Here is a 23236-nt window from a genome sequence, read left to right on the forward strand (position 1 = left end):
TAATAAACATTAACTCTCAGCTTAAGAAACAGCTGGTGATCTTGGAGATATATGTAAGGTATGTATGAGGTATGTAATATAGCACGTTTCAATGCCGAAAAGCTGAAGTTCCCTAGAAAATGATTTTTGAACAAAGCAGTATTCAGACTTCCTGATGCATCAAATTAAAGTTCTCCACTCTGTGCAAAAGTCCTTACTGCTCCTTGAGAATCTCATACATTTACAGGAGCACAAACTGTTGTCCAGGCGTGTCTTCAGGTACTGCTGAATATACTGGAGCAGGCTCACTCACCTCTGGTCCATGGAAGTCATCAGCTCCTTGTTAGTTTTATACATGGACATTATTTAGCATTTACACCTCTCGGCTACCATATAAACATCTTAGTTTTGAAAGGACAACATACAACCAGATTTTGTCAGAAAATACATAAACGTTTTTTAAGGGAGTCTAAAATATGTCTAAACAATACTTCTATTCTTATGTACTCAAACCACATTATCATTCCAGTACTGCTGTTATAACTGATATAGTCTGTGTTACTCCCATTTATGCAGCAAATTAGATTCTCCAAAAATCAATTCCAGTTAACCGAACTAAAGCTGAACCTTGGGTAAATCAGATGCCTGTTGTGACACAGGACCCCATTTTGGCCAACATGAAAACTCTGTCTCTGCTCAGGATCTGCATACAGGATCTGAGATGAGCTCGTAGGCAGGAATTTGCTAAAATGTGTATAAACAACAGATGCCATTAAAAGACTTCTCATGTCTGCCATTTACTGTTAGCTCTGGCCATACGCTAGCTGGTGCAAAACACAGAATGAGCCAATACTTAATTCTTCTCTCCCACAGTAAAAATAATAAATTAATTAAATAAACTGAAGCATTGTTTTCAGTAAGTGGACCACCAAAGTCAGTGGTCTCTGGAGAGTTTGGCAGAACTCAGCTTTTGGAAACAATTAAAACATGGTTTCTTACATCCCATTGCTGTCCTGCTGAACTGGCCCTGCCCTCTGCCTTGTTACCACAGCAACATGGGCATGCAACCAAATTTAATACTTATGTGCATAATATGCAAATTTTAGGTTACTGGCCAATTTATCTGTGGCATAAATATGTGAACAGAGGGACACAAATATAAAGTTACAGAGCTTGTGTTTAGATTTCAGGATTGGGTTGTGCTGGTCCAATTGGGCACAGAAAATCCCATTAACTTAGTTCAAGGTCATTTACTCTCTAAATAAACATCAGAAAAAGGACTGTAACTATGAGGACACCGCAGTTGAACATTTTTTCTCCCGACACGTATCCAATTCCCAAATTGTATGTGGAAACAGCGACATTCTGATAATGTTTTGGTGGAGTCTATATAGCTTACATCTCAAGACACAAAAAAAAACAGCTGGTTTCAAGTCAACTCAGAACATCTAGGATACAGATTAGTCTAGAAGTGTGCGTTTTTAATGGATTCCTAGCTGCTAGCTGTACTGATTCACTGAAACATTCAAATGAGTAAATCATCCATCCTGCTTCTGCAATAACAGTCTGCATGCATGGTTTAATTTGCTGTATGAAGGTATATTATGGGAAAGACTGGACTTATAAAAAGGCTTCCAGACCCATTTAAAAAACCTTATAATACATCCTGTGTGTTTTGAGAGTGTAGTTCCATTCAGGTACGTCAAAGGATCAGGGCACCAACACCATGATCAAAGCTCATTCCTATGGCCTTAAATAAGTCCTTTAATCCCACCCTGCCCCAGGCATAATCCCTGCAGATTACCAGTATAAGGCACCACAGTTAAATAACAAAAGAGTGAAGGACGCATACAACATAAGTGCTTTACTTCAATACTTGGTTATTCCAAATAATGAGTGTTATGCCATCAGATGTTTTTTTTTCCTGGATGTTCATGAGATGATGCTTTTCCACAGTACTACAGATAATAGCAGTATCAAACCCATGGAGTTAAAAGTGCAGTGTAAGTGGTTGCATTCTTCAGTTCCTGGAATGAACCTGGTCCACAGGCAGGCCCAGGTGATTTGGGTTTCGTAAACGTCTCAAGTTTTCCTCTACCTGAAATAAACCAGACAGTTGAGAGAGAGAAAGGCAGATTAATGATGAGGACAGGTGAGAAACCCAAGAAGAGAACCCTTTGATGTCTTTTTCTGATGGGTCGTACAGAAGCTAGCTCTTCCTTCAGCCTGTTGTACTGCTGCACACTGAAGCCCTCTCTTCTGGCCTTCCTGTAGAAGTAATGCAGGAACTGCCGGTCCTTCACATCGGGGTACACGTAATCCTGTGGGAGAAAAGTCCACACAGTGTGCTTTAATGGTCACTCACCAGTTCTTCCCTATTGTCCATAATGATCACATTTCACACATTTGATAACAGGATAATGTTTCTCTATCATCCAGAAGGTTCATAGTTCTGTAGCACTTATCAAGCCTTTGTGAACTGAAAAGTGTGTCTCGGAGAGAGACACACGGGACATGCATTAGTGTGGTCCTCCTGTACAGTAGGAGACCGAGTACACTCTAGAATAATCTTTTTCTATGATGTTGTGGTAATGTACAGAGGGTCACTGAAGGTCGCTGATGAGATACATTGCTCTCAGTTCCTAGTTAGCCTGAAGGAGAAGACTAGAAGACCAGTATTCCTGACAACTGACATGTTCACACCTGTTTGGTAAGAACGTAGTAGGCAAAGACGCCGATGCTGGTGGAGTAGGTGAGAAAATAGGTGACAGGCTCCATGACGTCCCATGAGTAGACCCACCAGGTGAGCCAAGCCAGAGCCCCACCCTGCACAGAGAGCAGCGCCAACCCGACCCAGAGTGCCTGCGACGAGCTGCGCTCCGCCCTGGTGTCCAGCTGGGCCTTCATCTGAACACACACAATAATACTGTCAGTGCAGACACTAAAATACACACTATAAAAAGTGCAACTAACAATTGTTCATTTAAAACTAGCGCCATAAACACGTTAAAATTATGGCCGGCTGTTTGTGCCTTATACATTCAAAACAGAAAAAAATAAATCACCTGCCTGAGTGTAATTACTATAATTGTACAACTAGAACAGCTAGTCAGAAAACAGACAGGACACATCTAGTTCCTAGTGCAGTAATCAGTGTTGTAGGCCTGATATCAGAAGAGCGTGCGTGATCCTGCTCGTTTTGGGGAGGCAGGGTAGTTAAGTCCCTCTGTCCCCGTCAACACTCTGAGCTACAACTCGGACCTCCACGGAGGAGTGTGTAATGCAGTGATGTGCAGGGGTTGTGCCGGCAGCCCACCTGCTCCAGGGGCATGAGCTCCTGCTTCAGGACGTCCAGCCTCTGCAGCAGGTCCTTCTCCTGCATCAGCTGGTGCTCCGTTAGACACAGCGCCACGTGCAGTCTGTGCACGATGTTCTTGGTATCATCCATGCATGGCATGCGTTCGCTAGACGCTGTTTCTAGACACGTACGTAGAGAAGAGCGAAACCATTGTACATTTCAGTGTTTACTCACTCACACACACACTTCATGTGCATGTCTACATTTTTAATTCATTTTACTCCCAATGTCCCAATTTCTAGCCTCTGTCCAACACTGCCAGTCATATAAATACTCGCAGGAGCGTCAAGACTCATGTACTATGTTGCCAAAACTATTAGCTCGCCCATCCAAATGATCAGAATCAGGTGTTTCATTCACTTCCATGGCCACAAGTGTATAGGCATGCAGACGGTTCTTTTGTGAACATTTGTGAAAGAATGGGTCGATCTCAGGAGCTCTGTGAATTCCAGAGTGGAACTGTGATAGGATGCCACCTGTGCAACAAATTCAGTCATGAATTGAATTATAAGAAAATGGAAGTGTTAGGCCACGTAAACTGACAGGGGTGGTCAGTGGATGCTGAAGCACATAGTGAAGACTTTCTGCGGAGTCAATCACTACAGACATCCAAACTTCATGTGGCCTTCAGATTAACTCAGGAACAATGCACAGAGAAATTCATGGAAAGGATTTTCATGGTCGAGCAGCATCCAAGCCATACATCATCAAATGCAATTCAAAGCATCGGATGTAGTGGTGTAAAGCACACCGCCACTGGACTCTAGAGCAGTGGAGACGCATTCTCTGGAGTGATGAATCGCGCTTCTCCATCTGGTAATCTGATGGACGAGTATAGGTTTGGTGGTTGCCAGGAGAACGGTACTTTTGAAAGGAACTCTGAATACTTTAGCATACCAAGACATTTTGGACAATTCCATGCTCCCACACAAAGCAAGGTCCATAAAGACATGGATGGCAGAGTCTGGTGTGGATGAACTTGACTGGCCTGCACAGAGTACTGACCTCAACCCAATATCCCCATAAACACACTCCTAAACTTTGTGGACAGCCTTACCAGAGGAGTTGAAGCTGTTCTAGCTGCAAAGGGTGGACCAACATCATATTTAACCATATGGATTAGGAATGAGATGTCACTTAAGCTCGTATGTGAGTAAAGGAAGCTGAGTGAATACTTTTGGCAATATAGCATACGTGGCGATGCACAGGAGTAGTGATTCAAGTGGTAATACCCAACAGTACCCACAATTCTCTAGCAGCACTCCGATCCATCACTGTGCACTCTTGTGCACTCACGCTCTCATGCACTCCCAAGCAGGGAGAACGCCAGAGAGACACCCTTCCCATCATGCAACAGTCCACGCAGGCTGCTCTATTTAGCCTTCATACGTCAGCCTAGACAACAGGCGCTAATCATCAGGATACGTACCAGCTGGGGCAGAGTGCACAGTGTAGGTGACTCCATTGATGCACAGGAGGAAGTCTTTGTTGAGGACTGTGTCCATGGGTGTAGTGGAGGCAATCTTCACACCATCTACGTGCAAAGAGCAAAATATAAGTCCGGACAGGTATACACTGGTTGCATTAGCGAACGTGCAGTGAACACACCTTACTTTCAACTTACAGTAGGTATTAGCTTTATACTTGTTATATTTGTAGACAACTCATCATTGGATGAACGTGATCAATATTTTAAAAATGGGTTCTGAACCACTTCAGCCAGCTTGCAATTGAAAGCATGACTAAGAAACAAAACAAATACACCTCCAGTAATTTTAGATGAAGTGTTTATTTCAAGTAGCAACCAGTATTTGCCCAGTGGGTGAGATTAACTCATCTGACTGCGTGATAAACATATCTGCATTTCCATGTAGGGATTACTCTCTCTGCGTGCATGTCCGTACCTGGAGTGAGTATGGAGGCGGAGGTGACGCCCGGGTCCTCCCTGCTTATGTCCTGAAGGAGGTCGCTGACGGTAGTGAGCATGGGCCGCAGAAAAAACAAACACTTCTCCTGCCTGGAGGGCAGAGGGAGTGCCAGCACGGGGCGTCCGTGTCTGTACTGCACAGAAATGTCTACAGAACAGGGAACATGGCGCTTTAGCATCTAAACCAGTCAGACAGACCCTCTGCCCATGAACACTCACTGTTATGTACAAACTCTACCATTAGATGGCGATAAAGTGCTACAGCTGATGACCGGGTGACTCCTCCACTGGAGATGGGTAAGTTGAGCCTGTGAGAGAAGAAGAACGCCTTAGAAAGGTCAGCATCATGCCACACCACATTCAGCACACGTTCCTTCAAAACATCAGTCTGATCTACAGTGTACAGTGCGTTCGGTGTCCACGTTCACACCAGCTCCCTTGATGCTATCTCTGCAACGTTTACTTCAGAAGATTTTGATGGTTGGCTATAGGGGTGCACGATATGGACTAAAATTACGATGTGCGATAACGTTGTTGGATATCCCGATATCGATGTGAACCACGATAAATTAAGATTAAAATAGAGATGTAGTGTCTCTCTGAACAGCAGCACATTAATTAGTTTTTTTTTTTAACTGTGTAATGAATCCAGAATAATTCCAAATATTTTGCAGGTTTATTCAACAATAGATTCAATCTAGGTTTATACTTTCACGAGTGACCGTAGCGCGACTCTGAACACCTCGCGTAAACCTCCGCGAACGACGGAAGCGTTTAATCTTGCCGTGTCACATTCTTTGCAGTGTTGTCCGAAACGATATGTAGGCCTAGTAGTATAGAAAAAACACCCCTCAAATACAGGGGAATGAACATTTACCTGACCAATTTTAATGTTGCTTTGTGTATCAGGTTTGAAAAGTGCTGGAATTTAGGCTAAAGTACTTGAAATTGTAACTACTTCGTTTCACAACAAATATCTGTCTGACTGAACAGTTCTCTCGTAATTACATTAACAAATACGAGCCTCTTGTAATTCCAGGACGAAACATGAAAGAACGTGAAGACGTTAAGATTGGGCGTTTTGAAAATAAACAACCATTAAATAATGTGATAAAAAAAAGCGAATTATTTCGAATCATTTAGAGTACAGTATATGTATAAATATTTAACTCAATTAAGTTTAACGAGCTGGGAATTATTGAAATGGACCTTGAAAGTGACGTACAAGTGCTTTAATTCCACCTTGTATAGGTGTATGAACCCGGTAAACATGACTGTTCTCATTGCGCTGAGACGCGGCACGCGCGAACTTACAAAATTCGAGAGGTGCACGACCTCGTGAATCGACAGCGCGCGAGACCATCGCGCACGGGCGAAGCCACCGTGATTACGTTATTTTCGCCTTGCGGACCCTCGCGCTGCATCAAGTGTAAACCAGGCTTAAACCAAATCGCGTGTCTGATGAGCGTGTTCACCTCACTCTGCCTCTTGCCTACTTACGTCACGTGATCATAGTCTGCAGCGCGAATAGCTCCCTCTATTGCTGGACGAGGATAATGCAATTTGAGTTTGCTGTTATTCAAGGAGTTATCGTGGCTCTTTCGATGTGTTTATCGTGAAACTTCACATCGCGATAACGATAAAAATACGATTCATCGTGCAGCCCTAGTTGGCTACAGTACACACATACTGTTTACTTTAGAAGGGTGTGGAGCATTACCACAACAGGTCTGTTGGACTAGACCTGCAGTAATTTGAACAAAGGCTGGCGTCCATGCGGGAAGCAGCGGGAGGAAAACCTGGGTCTGTTTAGGAATGCCACGCTCTGCTGACAGGAAGCAGCAGGTCTGTTTTGCTGACCTAATCTCACTCAGTACTCATGTTCTGCTGAGAGAAGCTGAATTCATGCAATTTGCAGCGGTTTTGTCTCTACAAATGCTCTCTTCCTCAAGCAGAACGAATAGAAGGCAATTAACTTTTTTATTTGGTGCAGTAAGGATGTAAATGAATTTAATATGGATCATGTTTATGAGAGTACAAAATTTCATGTGCCTACTGTTATAAAGTCTGCTGGGTTTAGATCATCTGCTTACAAGTCTAGAAATGTAGTGTAACTGATAACTTCAAAATGTCAACCCATATTGTGCATTCTATACTGATATCATAAACAAAACGGCTGCTTAACTTTACCACCACACTGGTTCAGCCGTAATTGAAATCTCAACAGCCCTTGAACAGAGCACAATTGCTTCTTAGCTTTAGCCATCTATGAACATCTCTGGACACCATTCCTTCCAGTCCTGGAGATCCTCCCTCAGCGACTAGTTTTTTATTCCGTCACACTCATAGTCTTCAGCAAGGTGGCTGGATCAATGAGGGAGGAGTCTCACGAATGCTCCTGCTCCAGGTGTAGGAACACACAGAGAACCTGACAGAACACGGCTGGAGATCCATGTTCATCCAGAAGGCCTGCAGCCCTGTCAATACTCCATTAGAGTCCCAGTCAGGACTCATCTGTCAACTCACCTGAAGCCAACACAGGTGGATGTGTGCTTCATCTTTAGAGGGTGAAACCATGATGGCTTAGGGAGTTAAGTAAAAACCTCACAATGCCTGATTCGCACCTTCGAAATTCCCAATAACGTGGGGGTTTGTCAATGACACATCTCAGGCTCTGATGTGACAGAATCTTGCATGGCTTCACCATGGCCTTCATTTAACCACAGAGGAGTAAATGAGCCAATCAGGAGATGATGATCAACTCTCCGTGTGTGAGATGTGCTTCACTAACCAATTTCTTGAGAACAAGAACACTTAACCCTAATGTAGATGCAAGTCATAACAGCAAGTCTCCATTGGTGGTTTTACCCCTGCTCTGTTGATGTCATAGCTTTAGTCTTGTGTAAAACACAAATTAAATACATCGGCATTTGAAAGTTCGCACAGTTCCCCACATTGTGAATACCGAAGCACCAAAGGAACATGAACAGAGGTGTAATTATGATTAAAGTGCTCGATTAAACCTACTCCCTGTGCTGCCTACTAACTGAAAGACTGAGAAAACTGCACATACATTTAAAATGTTAAATATCCACGTTCCAGCAGTTTTAAACTGTTAAACTGCAAATGTTCAAACGTAAGACTGTTCAGCTAAAGCACACCACAGTTCTGTTTCCTGACCCAGCAATTACACAGCAGGTACTGCTCGGTGAGCAAGGTGTGTGTGTGTGTGTGTTTACACATGAACACACACTGACCAGGAAAGAAACTGCAGCTTAATAAAAACAGAACTGAAAGAGCTTGTGTGTACACATACTGTAATCTAATAGACTCCTATCCACACTATAAGTGATGAGGTCTGAGACAGAAGAGTTTAAAGGCCAGAGATACGCAACTAGACATTCTCCATGGTCCTTTGGAACCATCTATCTGAATGAATGCAGTCAAAAAGATCAAAGTCCCTTTGGCCTAAGTCTCTTTGTTCCGATATTGCTTATCCCTTGAGCTTACTCATTAGTGAAATGCACGTTATTTTTCTTAGAGGGAACAAAACTGGAGGGATGCGTCTTCTCTCATTTTAATGAGGAAAAAAAGGAACTGATAGATGAGTGGAAAAGCAGAAGGCAGAACCAGGAGTCCAGGAGTCAGACGATTCGAGACAAAAAACAAAAACAAGTATCTTCATTTGAGATAGTCAGTTATTGTGCATGAGCACAACGGCACAGAGAAGCCACGTGAGGAGCACTGGAGACACGTTTGGATGGTGGAACCAGAGGAGGAAGTACACTTGGAGACAGGGTCTGAAATTAGCAAGAATTATGAGAATCGGTCTGCTCCTTTCCACCTCCTGTGTTAAAACTAAGGATCAAAACTAGGTACAAAAGGCTCTTGTTCTTAAGGGATTGTTCCTAAGGGATGAGTATCGACACACTCAGCAAAGGCAGAAAACCAGAGTGTAAAGGCTGAATTTGAAAGGGGCGTCGTTCCAGAGGGATGTGATCGTCTCATGCAGGAAGATTTTTAAAGCAAAACATCCAAAATGAACCAATGCAAGATGACGCAAACACAATCTGTGCACACCCACACCCGAAAAAACAGCAGTTCAGGAGTTTGTGGGATCATGAGGTCTGTTGCACTGTTACTCTAACAGTCCAGATTTGGCAGACACAGAGCTGGCTAATTAGCTCATGTGCTGGCCCAGTGCTGGAGGAGCAGCAGCAGAGTCCTGCGTCTGGCTGTTAAAAGTGCAGTTCTCTGCTCTGCGGGTCTCCTGTGCTGGTGAAGTGTGGGCGTGACCGGGTTGCTGATGGTGCTGGGGGGTGGGGATGGGGTCTTACACCTCCCTGGGGCAGTCCGCTGTAGCCCAGCCTTCCTGGCACTGCTGAATTATGGGGGCGCGCAGACGTGCTACCAGCGTAGGCCAGTAGACGGGGATCTGCACTGTTTTCACTGCTCTACTGCTTCTGGTTGAACTCGTTGGCCAATTATCGAACCCTTCAACGAGATGAAGCTTTTAAAGGCAGCGATCCTTAAAGAATGGAGCTTGTGCACCCACTGCACATGCGGCTTTCAGCCCCGCAGGCCCAGGCTACGGTGTCCCAGACTTAAATTACATGGTACAGTGAATAATTACGGTTAGCAGCAATGCAGCCCTGTGACTGAGTGGGAAATAACAAGCCTTCAAAGGCCCATTTCACAGCACTCCATCCACCCCCAGTGCAATACACCAGTCATCAGATTATGGCACAGCCACCGACGTGACCACAGCCTGCCTGGTTCTTCTCCTCCTCTGTTGTGTGTAGAGGAGGCAGGTGTGGTAGGAAAAGCTCAGGGCAGGCGGACACCTGCTGTGACTTCATATCTGTGAAGTAGCCAATTAATATCAATTTAAGAGAATTTAACTCCGTAACTCTAAAAGCTGAAACAAACTGTCCCTAGCTATGCTTAGTCACGAGATCATATTTGGAAAGTGAATTTAATCTGAAATTAGATATTGCCAGGAATTCAAAAATCTAATGGCTGAGATAAAGCCAAAACTACCTCTTATTGACATTAGATTGCAATGCTTCAAATTTCAGTACAGTATTTCTCACTTTTTTTTGTTTGTTTGGGCGTATCGTTAATGAATGAGTTTAACTAAAGTTATAAAGATGTATACTCAGTTGAAGGGGGTAGTGAAGACCTTTCTGCTTCCTGAAACAGCTCCATCCATACCTCGGCCTCTAATGAGCACCATGACGGATGGCCACCTGTTCTCCACAACCATGCCGCATGGTCCACTAATGGAGGACGTCTTCTCCTCAGCCTTGCCAACCTCCCCACCTGTCTGGTGCAGACAGACTGTAATGACCAGCTTTTCTCATCTGCCATGAAGCAGAGCCCACACTGATGGAAGGTTCTGGAATATGGCCTTGTTTCATCAGCAATATCCTAAAGGGATATCTAACTAAACCGACAACTCCCCAGCTAAGTTTAGGAAAGAGCAATGTTCACCAAGAGTGAATTTCTCTCACCAATTGGTGTAATTACTCCCACTTTAGGAAAACTCGCTGAATTAGAGCTGCCCAATACAAACATCAATAACTTTGTACACTCAGCAGACATTTGAACACAAAATACCACACCAACTGATATTCATGACAAGGACCACTCAATGCCAAATTACTACTCCTCCATGTTGTGCCCAGAGAGAACACTGTCTGAATACAGATTATGTGGGAAAAGCTTTGGTAGTGTCACAAAGGGAGAAAATTGCCTTAGAATCCACACAAAGTGCTTGCACACATCACGGGCTCATCTGCATGCGACACACACGTCCCTTTAGCATACACACGATGAAACAAATCCGTCTGTTCCAGCCCATGGTTGTACATAAACGGGCCGAAACACCACAGCCATCTTTATAGCTGGCCACTGACACAGGCCTGCAATGAGCTCTGAATAAATTAATCTAACTAGCTGGATAACATATGTCCTATAACTGGAGTGTCACCACGTGTCAACAATGTGGTAAGAAAAACAGTTTTTGCAAGGTTATGTGACATGCCATATGCCAAACTTCCTATTTATTTTAGGTGTTTGAGCTGTAAATTGCTTAGAGTGCATAGAGTGAGAGCTTTCTGCTTAAATAAATAGTGTAAAGTTATCAATCAAAGAAAATCTTGCAGCATCAGCGATTTGTTGGACTCTGAATGAATGACGGAGATGCAATACATATTTTCACCATACTGCTTAGAGAAGTGATTGGAGGCGTGCTGAGTAATGAGATACGTACTACAGCCAGGAAATCACTATGAAATAAAATGATTTAATGTTTAAATTTTCTGCTTAAAGTCGACTCACTGCAGCCATTGTGCTGTGTGACGCAAGATACCAGAACATCATTAAATATCTAAAACAGATGTTTTGTTACACGTGTAGAAATAGTAATGGATACGCCTTATATATTAGAGCATGAGGGTCTATGATAGGGATGCATAAAGACAAAACCACTATTTCTACACATTGCCGTTGCAGTATGCTTCGGTAAAACGCAGTGAGCTGTGTTCATTATTTTGATCAATTCGTATTTAACGACATGGGCACACTGATGCATCTAAGCACCCAAATAAAACAATTAAGAGTGATCACCACCGTGTGATTTGTTATAGCTCTCATCGCATTGCAACATGCGTATGACAAAGTACAACACAAAGCTTAAAAGTCCCAAACACATTCTGCAGCGGAATAACCCAAAAGTCAGTCAGAATGCACTATAATGCCCATATGTACCATAAGAAAGCCTACAGCACCCTGACACGTGGTGGTGTGACACTCCCGCAGGTTCAGTGTGGTTCAAGCCAAGATCATCACAAGCCCAAAGCATGCCCTGCAGCACAAGCCTTGCTGACCAGCTACACACGGTGTAACAGACTCTGCTGTGAACTTGTCAGCACCACATCCGGTCCGACAGGGCTTTCCAAACTCAGTCACGGCTATGTATCCTTTATGTTGTTGCTGGAGGCATCAAGTAAAAGCAGTCACAGTGCAGAAATGCCGCCCCCCCCCCCCCCCCCCCCCCCATGTTATCCATATCATACGACCAACTTCATTTTGGTGATTCAGATAGTTTGACTCACCAACGTTAAAAATAAAACACATTCCTGTAATTTGAAGACAGTGCGCAGCAGAGAACACTTATTTACACTGTGATGAGTGAGGACCATATATTGGTCAGTTAGCGTTTGTTTGTTTTCCAGTGTAAAACTTTTTTTACCTAATTTTTCGTGACTGAGGGAAAATGGGAGGGGCGCTAAATAAGATAATTACAGACAAGTTAGGACGTTTCCCCTTTTTCCTGAATATAGCTAGCTAGCTACATTAGCAACGTGAAGCACCGAACAACTGAATTGTCGTGTATGTTGTTGTAGTCCTAACAATGAAAAAGTTTATCAGCACTGAAGCACCGGAGATGAATCAAAAACAGGAAACGGCAAAGTGACACCGCACCGTTTCGTTCAGGAGTTTCACAACAACGACAAAAACTCTAGAAAGCAGGAATTCTCCCCGACCAACATATTAACCAATTAAAACTAAAATGTCAGGCGTTTTTAAACATGGAACTGTTAAAAACCACACAAAAACCTTTCAAGAGGAATGAAAAACAGAGTGAAATGATAGAGGTAAAAGGAAAAGCCCATGAGGGACGTGTGCACTCATGCTAACGGAGCTCGGTCCAAACACAGGCAAGTCTGTCGTTACCGACTGTGTTCTTACCTTCAGACGCACAGGCGCGGTTCTTTTGAACACGGACGGTACTGGGTGAGCCCAGCGGTGCACACCGGATAGTTTGGCGACTATTCTCAAGCAAGCCATGGCCGTAAAGCACACTCGCTATAGCATATTTGGAAAATAATTCTAATTATTCGAATAATTCGAATAACTCGAATAATTAACCGAATATATGCGTGCGCTCGTCTATTACTTTGTTTCCTGGCGCATCGTGCTCGGTCGCTCGCTGCCCCAAGTAAGTTTGACCGTTTCTTTCCTGTGACGAACTCTTCTGACAATTCTCCTCCTATTGGTGAACAGAACATAATGCAGTCAGGGAGATGTACACGGAACACAGTATCAGCAGTGTAACGGCATTGGCGGATATGCAGCTTTCTCCCGGTGTAATAGTCCTGAGAATCCATAAGCTTAACCGGGTTGACGTATGGTCCGTTATCGTCTTATGAAACGCTGCAGATAGCTAATACATTACCCATAAATAAAATAATAAACCATAATTAAAGAAATTCGTACCCGTTCACATCATTGATATAGCTTACCGAATTATGTTATTTTCTCCCTTGCGTCACTCCACGGACGTCTCTGCCCATCCAACTGCAGACATTAAGTTAATTAAGAGTATGACTGGCGGCTTATCTGCATCCTCCGCCTGTTTGTTTCCAGAGATTAATGGAAGGCTCCACAATTTAATCAGCGCGTTCACGTCCGCTTTCATGCTCGAGAAATACGGCACGTGCTTCTGCAGGCTCGTTCCCGATGGCGGTCCTTTGAGCAAAGAGGCAGATGTACACAATATATGCGCTGGGCACTGTGCATGCGCCAGTGAAGAGCTATAGGTACTCAAGCAATATTACCTCACCAGTGTTAAGAGGTTACAAGAGCATCCTGAAACGATTCACGACATGAATCTGGTTGTATTAATAAGTCAACCAGAGACTAAAGCCCTAAATCAAGAGAATTTATTCAGACGTCTTCTACAGTAATACCACACTGCACTGAGAAAGTTACAGATAGATACATTTAGATGATGCTTCATGACTGAACCTTAGCAGCAGTCTTTAAAAATGAAGCTTTTAGTGTGCATTAATGTAGGGACTTGGACATTTTTTTCAAAATTATTGAATCATATTTAAAATAGTTTTATTAGATACAGCACAATATAACTAAAAAAATATGCCTCAATTGTCAAATTTGATCAAGCCAGTCCAAAGATATTCACATTTAAATCGGCCCTATTTTTTAATGCAATTAACCTAAATCTTGTGATCAAGAAATGTGCGCTAGTTTTAGCATGTGGCCATAGTTGTCAGGTTCGCGGTTTTCACGCCAAATTGGGCTTGTTTGAAAATCCAGCCGCGGGTAAAAATTCTGGGGTCGCGGGGTGCGGTTTTTGGGGCTACTTTTGAGTTGCCCACCGCGGGAGTTACAAGTCAACACAAAGAATCGATCGCGATATAATACTTAATTTGTCTCCATTTTAAACACTCGCCACCCCCTCCCCCGTCCATAACTTTGGGCTTGTTTAGGCTGCCGAAGGGCGGGTTTTACACTGACTTTGTGCGGGATATTTTTGTAGGACCTGGCAACCCTGGCTAGTTTTAGCATGTGGCTAGTGCGTGCCCGCCGTTATCATGGTTCATCGGACCAACACGTTGTCTTGGGAGCCTTAAAACACTACCTTAAATTGTACAGACTGGGATAAAACTTAAGGAAACAATAAACAAGAATATAATGTAACGGTCCACGTATCTATTAATATCTTTTGAACAGTCCCACAATGTTTTTGAACGGTCCAAACGCGAAGTTAAAATTAAACCAGGCTAAAAAAAAACAGGAGCGCAAAATGCGAAGTCTTCTAACGGGACGAGAGAAAGCGAACATTCAATTATGTCATATTACGAAAACTCTGTGAAGAACCTCCTACAAACCGATGAAAACAGCGATTTTTTTTTACCGCGCGCTTGCGATGACTGATTTCGCTTAGACAGCGCGACCGGAGAAAAATGGCCGCGGCTCCATCATTGTCATGCGGAAATATCCAAGTCCCTAATTAATGCGTCTAAAGAGGCTACAGAAAGATTTTTCACATATTTATTTATGAAATATTAACATTGTGTCTGCAGCCTTTCGAGCACTGCAGGTACTATTAGCTGCTTATTGCTAAACTTAAAACAAAATAACATTTATTTCATTTATTTTCCTCTTTGAGACACTACACCATCGTTGTATATAAAAGTTATAGGATGTCATGGGCATATATGTGATATTTGAATATGCACTTGCACGCTTCTGATGAATGATTAACCATTTTCTTTTACTTGAGACACCTGCTATTTTTGTCCTAAATGCTTTTAAGTCATAAGGTTGTATACCATTGGGGACAGTGACAGAGTCCAAACACAGATCGTGAGCGTAGCGCGCGCAGGCATTTGCTGCCGCCTTGCAGAACTGCACGTATTTCCTTAATAACGCACCCTTTATAGGCCTCTTCCCAATTACGATAGGCACCTTTTAAATTCGCTATCTAAGGTAGCCTACCATGTCCATATACTAATAATGCCTTTATTCCTTTGCTGGAAGCAGAAAATGCCACATATGTTACAAGTCACGTAGAGAAAATTGACAAATTAATAGATTTCCTGTCATTTTGCGAACACTTAAAAACCACTAGGATATCATAATTAAAATATCACCAGGAGCGACATGTATACAGCAGCCCCTCGCACTCAGGCAGAGGAGCTTCTGCTCTCTAGACACGGGATTAGCCAATGACTTTCAAGCCACAAATCAAACCGACACACTGAGCATATCGAGGGAATCGCGGGGCTTCCGCGAGTTAATGATACTGCAACGGGATTCTCCAGCCTCCTCTGGAGTATAGTGAATGTAATACTAGGAGGCTGGATAGCCTTGTGCGTCAGTTGCCCACAAAATCATGTTAAGCACCCACTCAAAGACTCCGTTTAAGATGATGGTTTAAGATGACCTATCCAGTCTGGAGGTGAATGCTATAGAATGGTCAGCAGTTATTAGTCAATGGTTTGTTCTGCTGGACGGTCAATAAGCAGAAAGCTCAGTGACATTCTTCTGAATTTGAATTTTGATACATGAAAAACAGTTGCAGAGTTTTCACAAGTGGTCCTGTGTCACCATCTTGTTTAACTCAAGAAACAGATTACAAGTGATAATCACCAGAGAATAATATCACCATTAATCTCAATATAAATATCACCAATAACACCATTTATCTGAGAATAAGGAACAAGACCTTCCCACTCATGTGGAAGCTTAGTGATCTACAAGAGTTTTCTATTCACCTCTAGTGTCATTGTCAATGAACTGTGGTCTCCACTATCTCAGAGACAGTTAATAGCTTCTTAATAATACATAATATGCACTTTTGCACAACTCAGTAATAAACTGAGATTACACAGTTTATTGTATTATACATAGTACTATATTTTAGTTTCTGATCTATCATTTACGTGTACTTAAGGGAATCTGCTTTTAACTGACAGAATGGAGCCTATAATCGTATGCCATCTAGTGGGCATTAAAAGTAGCTCACATTATTAAAAGGTAGTGGGGACCCTGTTCCACAAAGCAAGATGATAAAACCGGTACCTAATCGAAATAACCTCTTAAGCAGGCCTGTCAGATCACTAGAATACAATACACAGCATAAAACACAAGGCACGAACAGTTATCTCCTAAGAAGACTATAACAAAATCACAGAACTGGAAAGTTAATTATAATCAGCCTAAATAATCCCTCAGGACATGACTTAATGAAATACTTTACGCTTCAGTACGCTCCTCTATGAAGCTTTTTCAGTGTCACCAGAACCTGAACCTGAAAAAAATATTACTTGAAAAAAGCCTGTGAAATTCTCTCAGGTATCAAGTAAAAATTTGTGTTCGGGTCTAAATTTACAGTGCTGTCATTAACTGTCTACCACTGTAGATTCATGTACACTCAATTTAAATTCGACATTATTGCCAAACAGTATTCTGAACTAGTAATTTAGAGCTAGGTGGCTGTTCGCTAATATCTTTCACCCAAAATAATTTACAAACAAAAGTTATGAACTACCTTCATTTCAACAAATGCAACAAATGGCAATTCGGGCACATCGGGATGATTTAAGCGAGTGGCCGATACAGAGTCACCCAAAAGACTCTTTAGATGCCTGTCAGCAGAGGCAGGCGGCATTTCTGTATAGCAGAGGCCACAATGAAGTAGCACTGGCCACACTAAGCGCCACGATTATGTCGCAGCTGCCACAAGGTGCCATTTCTGGGTGGCACAGAGGCCACTTCATGCTGCATACATGCTACTTACATGCCAAACAGGGACCGCACCCTTACAGGACATTTAGCAGAAAGACCTCTGAGATGTTTTGTGATTGGCCAGATGCAGATAGCTATCAATTTGTTTGCTCTTCTTAAGTCCCCTGAATGCTTTCCCAACCTGAATTTAAACCTGAACCTGAATTTCAACCAGAATATGAATTTCAACCTGAACCTGAATTTTAACTTGAATTTTTGGATACCTGACTGAATATCACAAGCTTTTTTTCAAGAAATAATGGTTTCAGGTTCAGGTTCTGGTGACACTGAAAAAGCTTGATACTCTAGTCTAGTAAGACCAGAAGCATACAGTAAATCAGAAGTCTCATGATGCCCGCATAGGTGCCCCTCCTTCAGTGAAGCCAGCCTCTGTACTGGGGCCCCCCACAGGCATATGGGCCACAGCCATGTGGCTCTGTTCATGTGTGGGTGCTAAAAATAGCTCTGAGTCATGCACTGAGTCATTTATTTACTCTCAGCAATAGAAACAGGGCATTCAAAATTACACATCATCCAGGAATGAAGAAATGGTAAAGAAGATGAAAGTCACATGCTTTGCTTATACTTTATGTACCTTATATACATTATATACCTCATAAACCTTGTATACCTCATATACCTTTATACCTCATATAACTTATATACCTCATATACCTTATATACCTTATATGCCTTATATACGTCATATACCTCATATACCTTATATACCTGATATGCCTCATATACCTTTATACCTCATATTACATATATTTAAATGAAATTAAAATGTTAAATTTATATTGTGCCATATTTTGTCAATTATGATTTTTACACCGCAATCGAAATTTGTCCTCCGCTTTTAACCCATCTGTTAGAACACACACACACACACACACACACACACACTAGTGATTACTAGGGGGCTGTGGATCACACATGCCCAGAGCGGTGGGCAGCCCTAGCCCGGCGCCCGGGGAGCAGTTGGGGTTAGATGCCTTGCTCAAGGAGACCTCAGTCATGGCCTCAGGTCTGGGAAACGAACCCACGACCCTCCGGTCACAAGACCAGTTCCCTACCACCAGGCCATGACTGCCCCAGATATACCTCACATAGCTCATATATGTTATATACTTTACGTGCCTCATACTTCAAATGCCTCTGCCTTTCAGGGCTTAACTAGTCGGAGCCTCGTTGTATGGTATCATCAAAATGTCACGGAACCGTGTCGGTGCTCGATAGGGGTGTGTGTGAAATGAAAGCCACCACTTCTGTATGACTGTGACTGTGCAAGCTGAAGACCTGGCTTTAGGTTTCCCTGCTCACTAGGGGTCACTGTGCCATAGTAATTCCACACAGGATCTTAAAATTACCTAATTTTACTCTCTGTCCTACCACCTCTGTCCTATCTTGTCACGGTTCACTATCCTTTATTTAGATTTATTTTGATAAAATTAAATAATAATTTTTAAAAAGATTCACATTTGACATTTGAAGAGCAGTTTGACTGGGCTGAGGAGCATTAGTGAAGGTGTGAGGTGTGAGGAGCATTAGTGAAGGTGTGAGGTGTGAGGAGTATTAGTGAAGGTGTGAGGTGTGAGGAGCATTAGTGAAGGTGTGAGGAGCATTAGTGAAGGTGTGAGGTGTGAGGAGCATTAGTGAAGGTGTGAGGAGCATTAGTGAAGGTGTGAGGTGTGAGGAGCATTAGTGAAAGTGTGAGGAGCATTAGTGAAGGTGTGAGGAGCATTAGTGAAGGTGTGAGGTGTGAGGAGCATTAGTGAAGGTGTGAGGTGTGAGCAGAGGCGGTCTTTGCATAGAGGCGTGGCTAGGCAAACTGCCTTGGGCCCCTCCCACTGCAGCCCACTGTATGGGCCCCCTGATTAGCTGACTTATTTCTCGCATATTAATGTTGATGGGTCCCATAGCAAATTTCGCCTTGAGCCCCCAAATTTCTAAGTCCGCCACTGGGTGTAAGGAGCATTAGTGAAGGTGTGAGGAGCATTAGTGAAGGTGTGAAGTGTGAGGAGCATTAGTGAAGGTGTGAGGTGTGAGGAGCATTAGTGAAGGTATGAGGAGCATTAGTGAAGGTGTGAGGTGTGAGGAGCATTAGTGAAGGTGTGAGGAGCATTAGTGAAGGTGTGAGGTGTGAGGAGTATTAGTGAAGGTGTAAGGTGTGAGGAGCATTAGTGAAGGTGTGAGGAGCATTAGTGAAGGTGTGAGGTGTGAGGAGCATTAGTGAAGGTGTGAGGTGTTAGGAGCATTAGTGAAGGTATGAGGAGCATTAGTGAAGGTGTGAGGTGTGAGGAGCATTAGTGAAGGTGTGAGGAGCATTAGTGAAGGTGTGAGGTGTGAGGAGCATTAGTGAAGGTGTGAGGTGTGAGGAGCATTAGTGAAGGTATGAGGAGCATTAGTGAAGGTGTGAGGTGTGAGGAGCATTAGTGAAGGTGTGAGGTGTGAGGAGCATTAGTGAAGGTGTGAGGTGTAAGGAGCATTAGTGAAGGTGTGAGGTGTGAGGAGCATTAGTGAAGGTGTGAGGTGTAAGGAGCATTAGTGAAGGTGTGAGGTGTAAGGAGCATTAGTGAAGGTGTGAGGTGTGAGGAGCATTAGTGAAGGTGTGAGTTGTGAGGAGCATTAGTGAAGGTGTGAGGAGTATTAGTAAAAGAGTGAGGTGTAAGGAGCATTAGTGAAGGTGTGAGGTGTGAGGAGCATTAGTGAAGGTGTGAGGTGTAAGGAGCATTAGTGAAGGTGTGAGGTGTAAGGAGCATTAGTGAAGGTGTGAGGTGTGAGGAGCATTAGTGAAGGTGTGAGTTGTGAGGAGCATTAGTGAAGGTGTGAGGAGTATTAGTAAAGGAGTGAGGTGTGAGGAGCATTAGTGAAGGTGTGAGGTGTGAGGAGCATTAGTGAAGGTGTGAGGTGTGAGGAGTATTAGTGAAGGTGTGAGGTGTGAGGAGCATTAGTGAATGTGTGAGGAGCATTAGTGAAGGTGTGAGGTGTGAGGAGCATTAGTGAAGGTGTGAGGAGCATTAGTGAAGGTGTGAGGTGTGAGGAGCATTAGTGAAGGTGTGAGGTGTGAGCAGAGGCGGTCTTTGCATAGAGGCGTGGCTAGGCAAACTGCCTTGGGCACCTCCCACTGCAGCCCACTGTATGGGCCCCCTGATTAGCTGACTTATTTCTCGCATATTAATGTTGATGGGCCCCATAGCAAATTTCGCCATGAGCCCCCAAATTTCTAAGTCCGCCACTGGGTGTAAGGAGCATTAGTGAAGGTGTGAGGAGCATTAGTGAAGGTGTGAGGTGTGAGGAGCATTAGTGAAGGTGTGAGGTGTGAGGAGCATTAGTGAAGGTATGAGGAGCATTAGTGAAGGTGTGAGGTGTGAGGAGCATTAGTGAAGGTGTGGGGTGTGAGGAGTATTAGTGAAGGTGTGAGGAGTATTAGTGAAGGTGTGAGGAGCATTAGTGAAGGTGTGAGGTGTGAGGAGCATTAGTGAAGGTGTGAGGTGTGAGGAGCATTAGTGAAGGTATGAGGAGCATTAGTGAAGGTGTGAGGAGCATTAGTGAAGATGTGAGGTGTGAGGAGCATTAGTGAAGGTGTGAGGAGCATTAGTGAAGGTGTGAGGTGTGAGGAGCATTAGAGAAGGTGTGAGGTGTGAGGAGCATTAGTGAAGGTGTGAGGAGCATTAGTGAAGGTGTGAGGTGTGAGGAGCATTAGAGAAGGTGTGAGGTGTGAGGAGCATTAGTGAAGGTGTGAGAAGCATTAGTGAAGGTGTGAGGAGCATTAGTGAAGGTGTGAGGTGTGAGGAGCATTAGTGAAAGTATGAGGAGCATTAGTGAAGGTGTGAGGAGCATTAGTGAAGGTGTGAGGAGCATTAGTGAAGATGTGAGGAGCATTACTGAAGGTGTGAGGTGTGAGGAGCATTAGAGAAGGTGTGAGGTGTGAGGAGCATTAGTGAAGGTGTGAGGTGTGAGGAGCATTAGAGAAGGTGTGAGGTGTGAGGAGCATTAGTGAAGGTGTGAGGAGCATTAGTGAAGGTGTGAGGTGTGAGGAGCATTAGAGAAGGTGTGAGGTGTGAGGAGCATTAGTGAAGGTGTGAGGTGTGAGGAGCATTAGAGAAGGTGTGAGGTGTGAGGAGCATTAGTGAAGGTGTGAGGTGCAGGACAGAAGGGCCCTGCTCACATCGTTTGAAAGTTCAGCTGAAAGCACGTCAGAAATGCGCTTTTCCATTCCACTGCACATTTGAAATATTGCCACTGATTCAGTTACACAAATGTATACTCTTTGTATTTCATCTCCAAATCTTAGATGTTTTTTATGTTGTAAATAAATCTTGCACTTCCCAAGGTCATGCATTTTTCATTGATTAAACACATACTGTATCATTACAAGTGTAAAAAGAGTATCACACTGCTAATATTAAAACAATCACTCAGTTAACAGTTTATGTTCTGTAGGATTATGGACTGCGTTATCATATCAATAGCAAGGTTAAAACAAGATCACTTGAGTCTTATTTGATTATCCTAAACTCTCGCTCCAAAGGACATTCGCATTTAGTGCCATCTTGTGGTCATCAATAATAATAACATAGCTCGTGTTTATGCTACCATTTAGAAGCCACCTCCACGTGCATTAAGTTTAACACACCTTGACACCTTAACTCTTAAATCAAGTATTGATTTTGCCGTTGTGGACTAATACGTGTGATCTGCCTGACGAGTGTGGTTGGGCCGCATGGGCACTGGGACACACACACTTCTGTTTGCAGCATGGTGTGTGCTTCATCATAGCATACAATAAAACAGACCTAGAAGGTTTACACAGCCTGTCAGTCTACTCGTGCTGAATGGTAATGATGATGATTATCTTACTATCAAACTACTTCAAAAGAGGTTTAGAGCCTAGTCAGTTTTTTTTCTATTCTAATGTGCACACACACACACACACACACACACACACACACACACACACACACACACACACACATACAAACAAAACATTCTTCCACTCTCATTGATTTAGCATAAAAATGTGTAATTACATCAGATTGATTAATAACATCAAAGACATCTAGAGAGCTGCTGAATGAATTTACAATGTCAGATTCTTTTTAATTAGCCTGAGTTAAAGTATGAGAAAGCACAGAGAAAGACAGTGGGGAAGAAATATAAGTAATTTAAAGTGTGACCAAAAGATCCCTCAGATAACAGCAGCAATTGGCATAGAGAGAGAGAGAGAGAGAGAGAGAGAGAGAGAGAGAGAGAGAGAGAGAGAGAGAGAGAGAGAGAGAGAGAGAGAGAGGGAGAGACTGAACAAGCCTGGTACTGAATAATGGAGAGATACTAAGCTGGTAGTGGGAGAAGTGGGGAGTTGGGTGCTGGTGTGAGGTGTGGTTTGGGGAGTTGGGTGTTGGTGTGGTGTGTGGTCTGTTGTGTGGTGTGTCTTGTGGTGTGGGGATTTGGGTGCTGGTGTGGTGTGGGGAGTCCGGGTACTTATATGAATTGTGGTTTGGGGAGTTAGGTGATGGTGTGGTGTGTGTGTGGTGTGGGGAGTTGGATGCTGGTGTATGGTGTGTGTGGTGGGGTGTTGGGTGCTGGTGTGAGGTGTAGTATGTGTGTGGTGAGGTGTGGTGTGTGTGGTGTGGTGTGTTGGGTGCTGGTGTGTGTGGTGTGGTGTGTTGGGTGCTGGTGTGAGGTGTGGTATGTGTGTGGTGAGGTGTGGTGTGTGTGGTGTGGTGTGTTGGGTGCTGGTGTGAGGTGTGGTGTGTGTGTGGTGTGGTGTGTTGGGTGCTGGTGTGAGGTGTGGTGTGTGTGTGGTGTGGGGAGTTGGGTGCTGGTGTGGTGTGGGGAGTCCGGGTACTTATATGAATTGTGGTTTGGGG

At 43.5% G+C, this 23236-nt stretch overlaps 1 protein-coding gene and 1 long non-coding RNA gene across 2 annotated transcripts; one reads left to right on the forward strand and one right to left on the reverse strand.

Moving 5' to 3' along the window:
* Positions 1-1828: 1828 nt before the first annotated feature.
* Positions 1829-13788, reverse strand: LOC143476554 (calcium uniporter regulatory subunit MCUb, mitochondrial-like). The gene is made up of 10 exons (XM_076974788.1): positions 13574-13788; positions 13228-13320; positions 13020-13136; positions 5503-5572; positions 5242-5412; positions 4767-4871; positions 3296-3456; positions 2683-2886; positions 2184-2300; positions 1829-2077 (listed from the first exon to the last, which is right to left on the reverse strand). Exons 3-10 carry the CDS (start codon positions 13116-13118, stop codon positions 2000-2002), a joined length of 1005 nt encoding a protein of 334 aa, XP_076830903.1. The 5' UTR covers positions 13119-13136; positions 13228-13320; positions 13574-13788; the 3' UTR covers positions 1829-1999.
* On the forward strand, positions 11180-22250 carry LOC143476556 (uncharacterized). The gene is made up of 3 exons (XR_013121327.1): positions 11180-11273; positions 12087-12242; positions 22029-22250. It is a non-coding gene; the product is annotated as an uncharacterized LOC143476556 (long non-coding RNA).
* Positions 22251-23236: the final 986 nt, after the last annotated feature.

The sequence above is a fragment of the Brachyhypopomus gauderio genome, chromosome 15 (assembly GCF_052324685.1).
Source record: "Brachyhypopomus gauderio isolate BG-103 chromosome 15, BGAUD_0.2, whole genome shotgun sequence".
Lineage (NCBI taxonomy): Eukaryota > Metazoa > Chordata > Actinopteri > Gymnotiformes > Hypopomidae > Brachyhypopomus > Brachyhypopomus gauderio.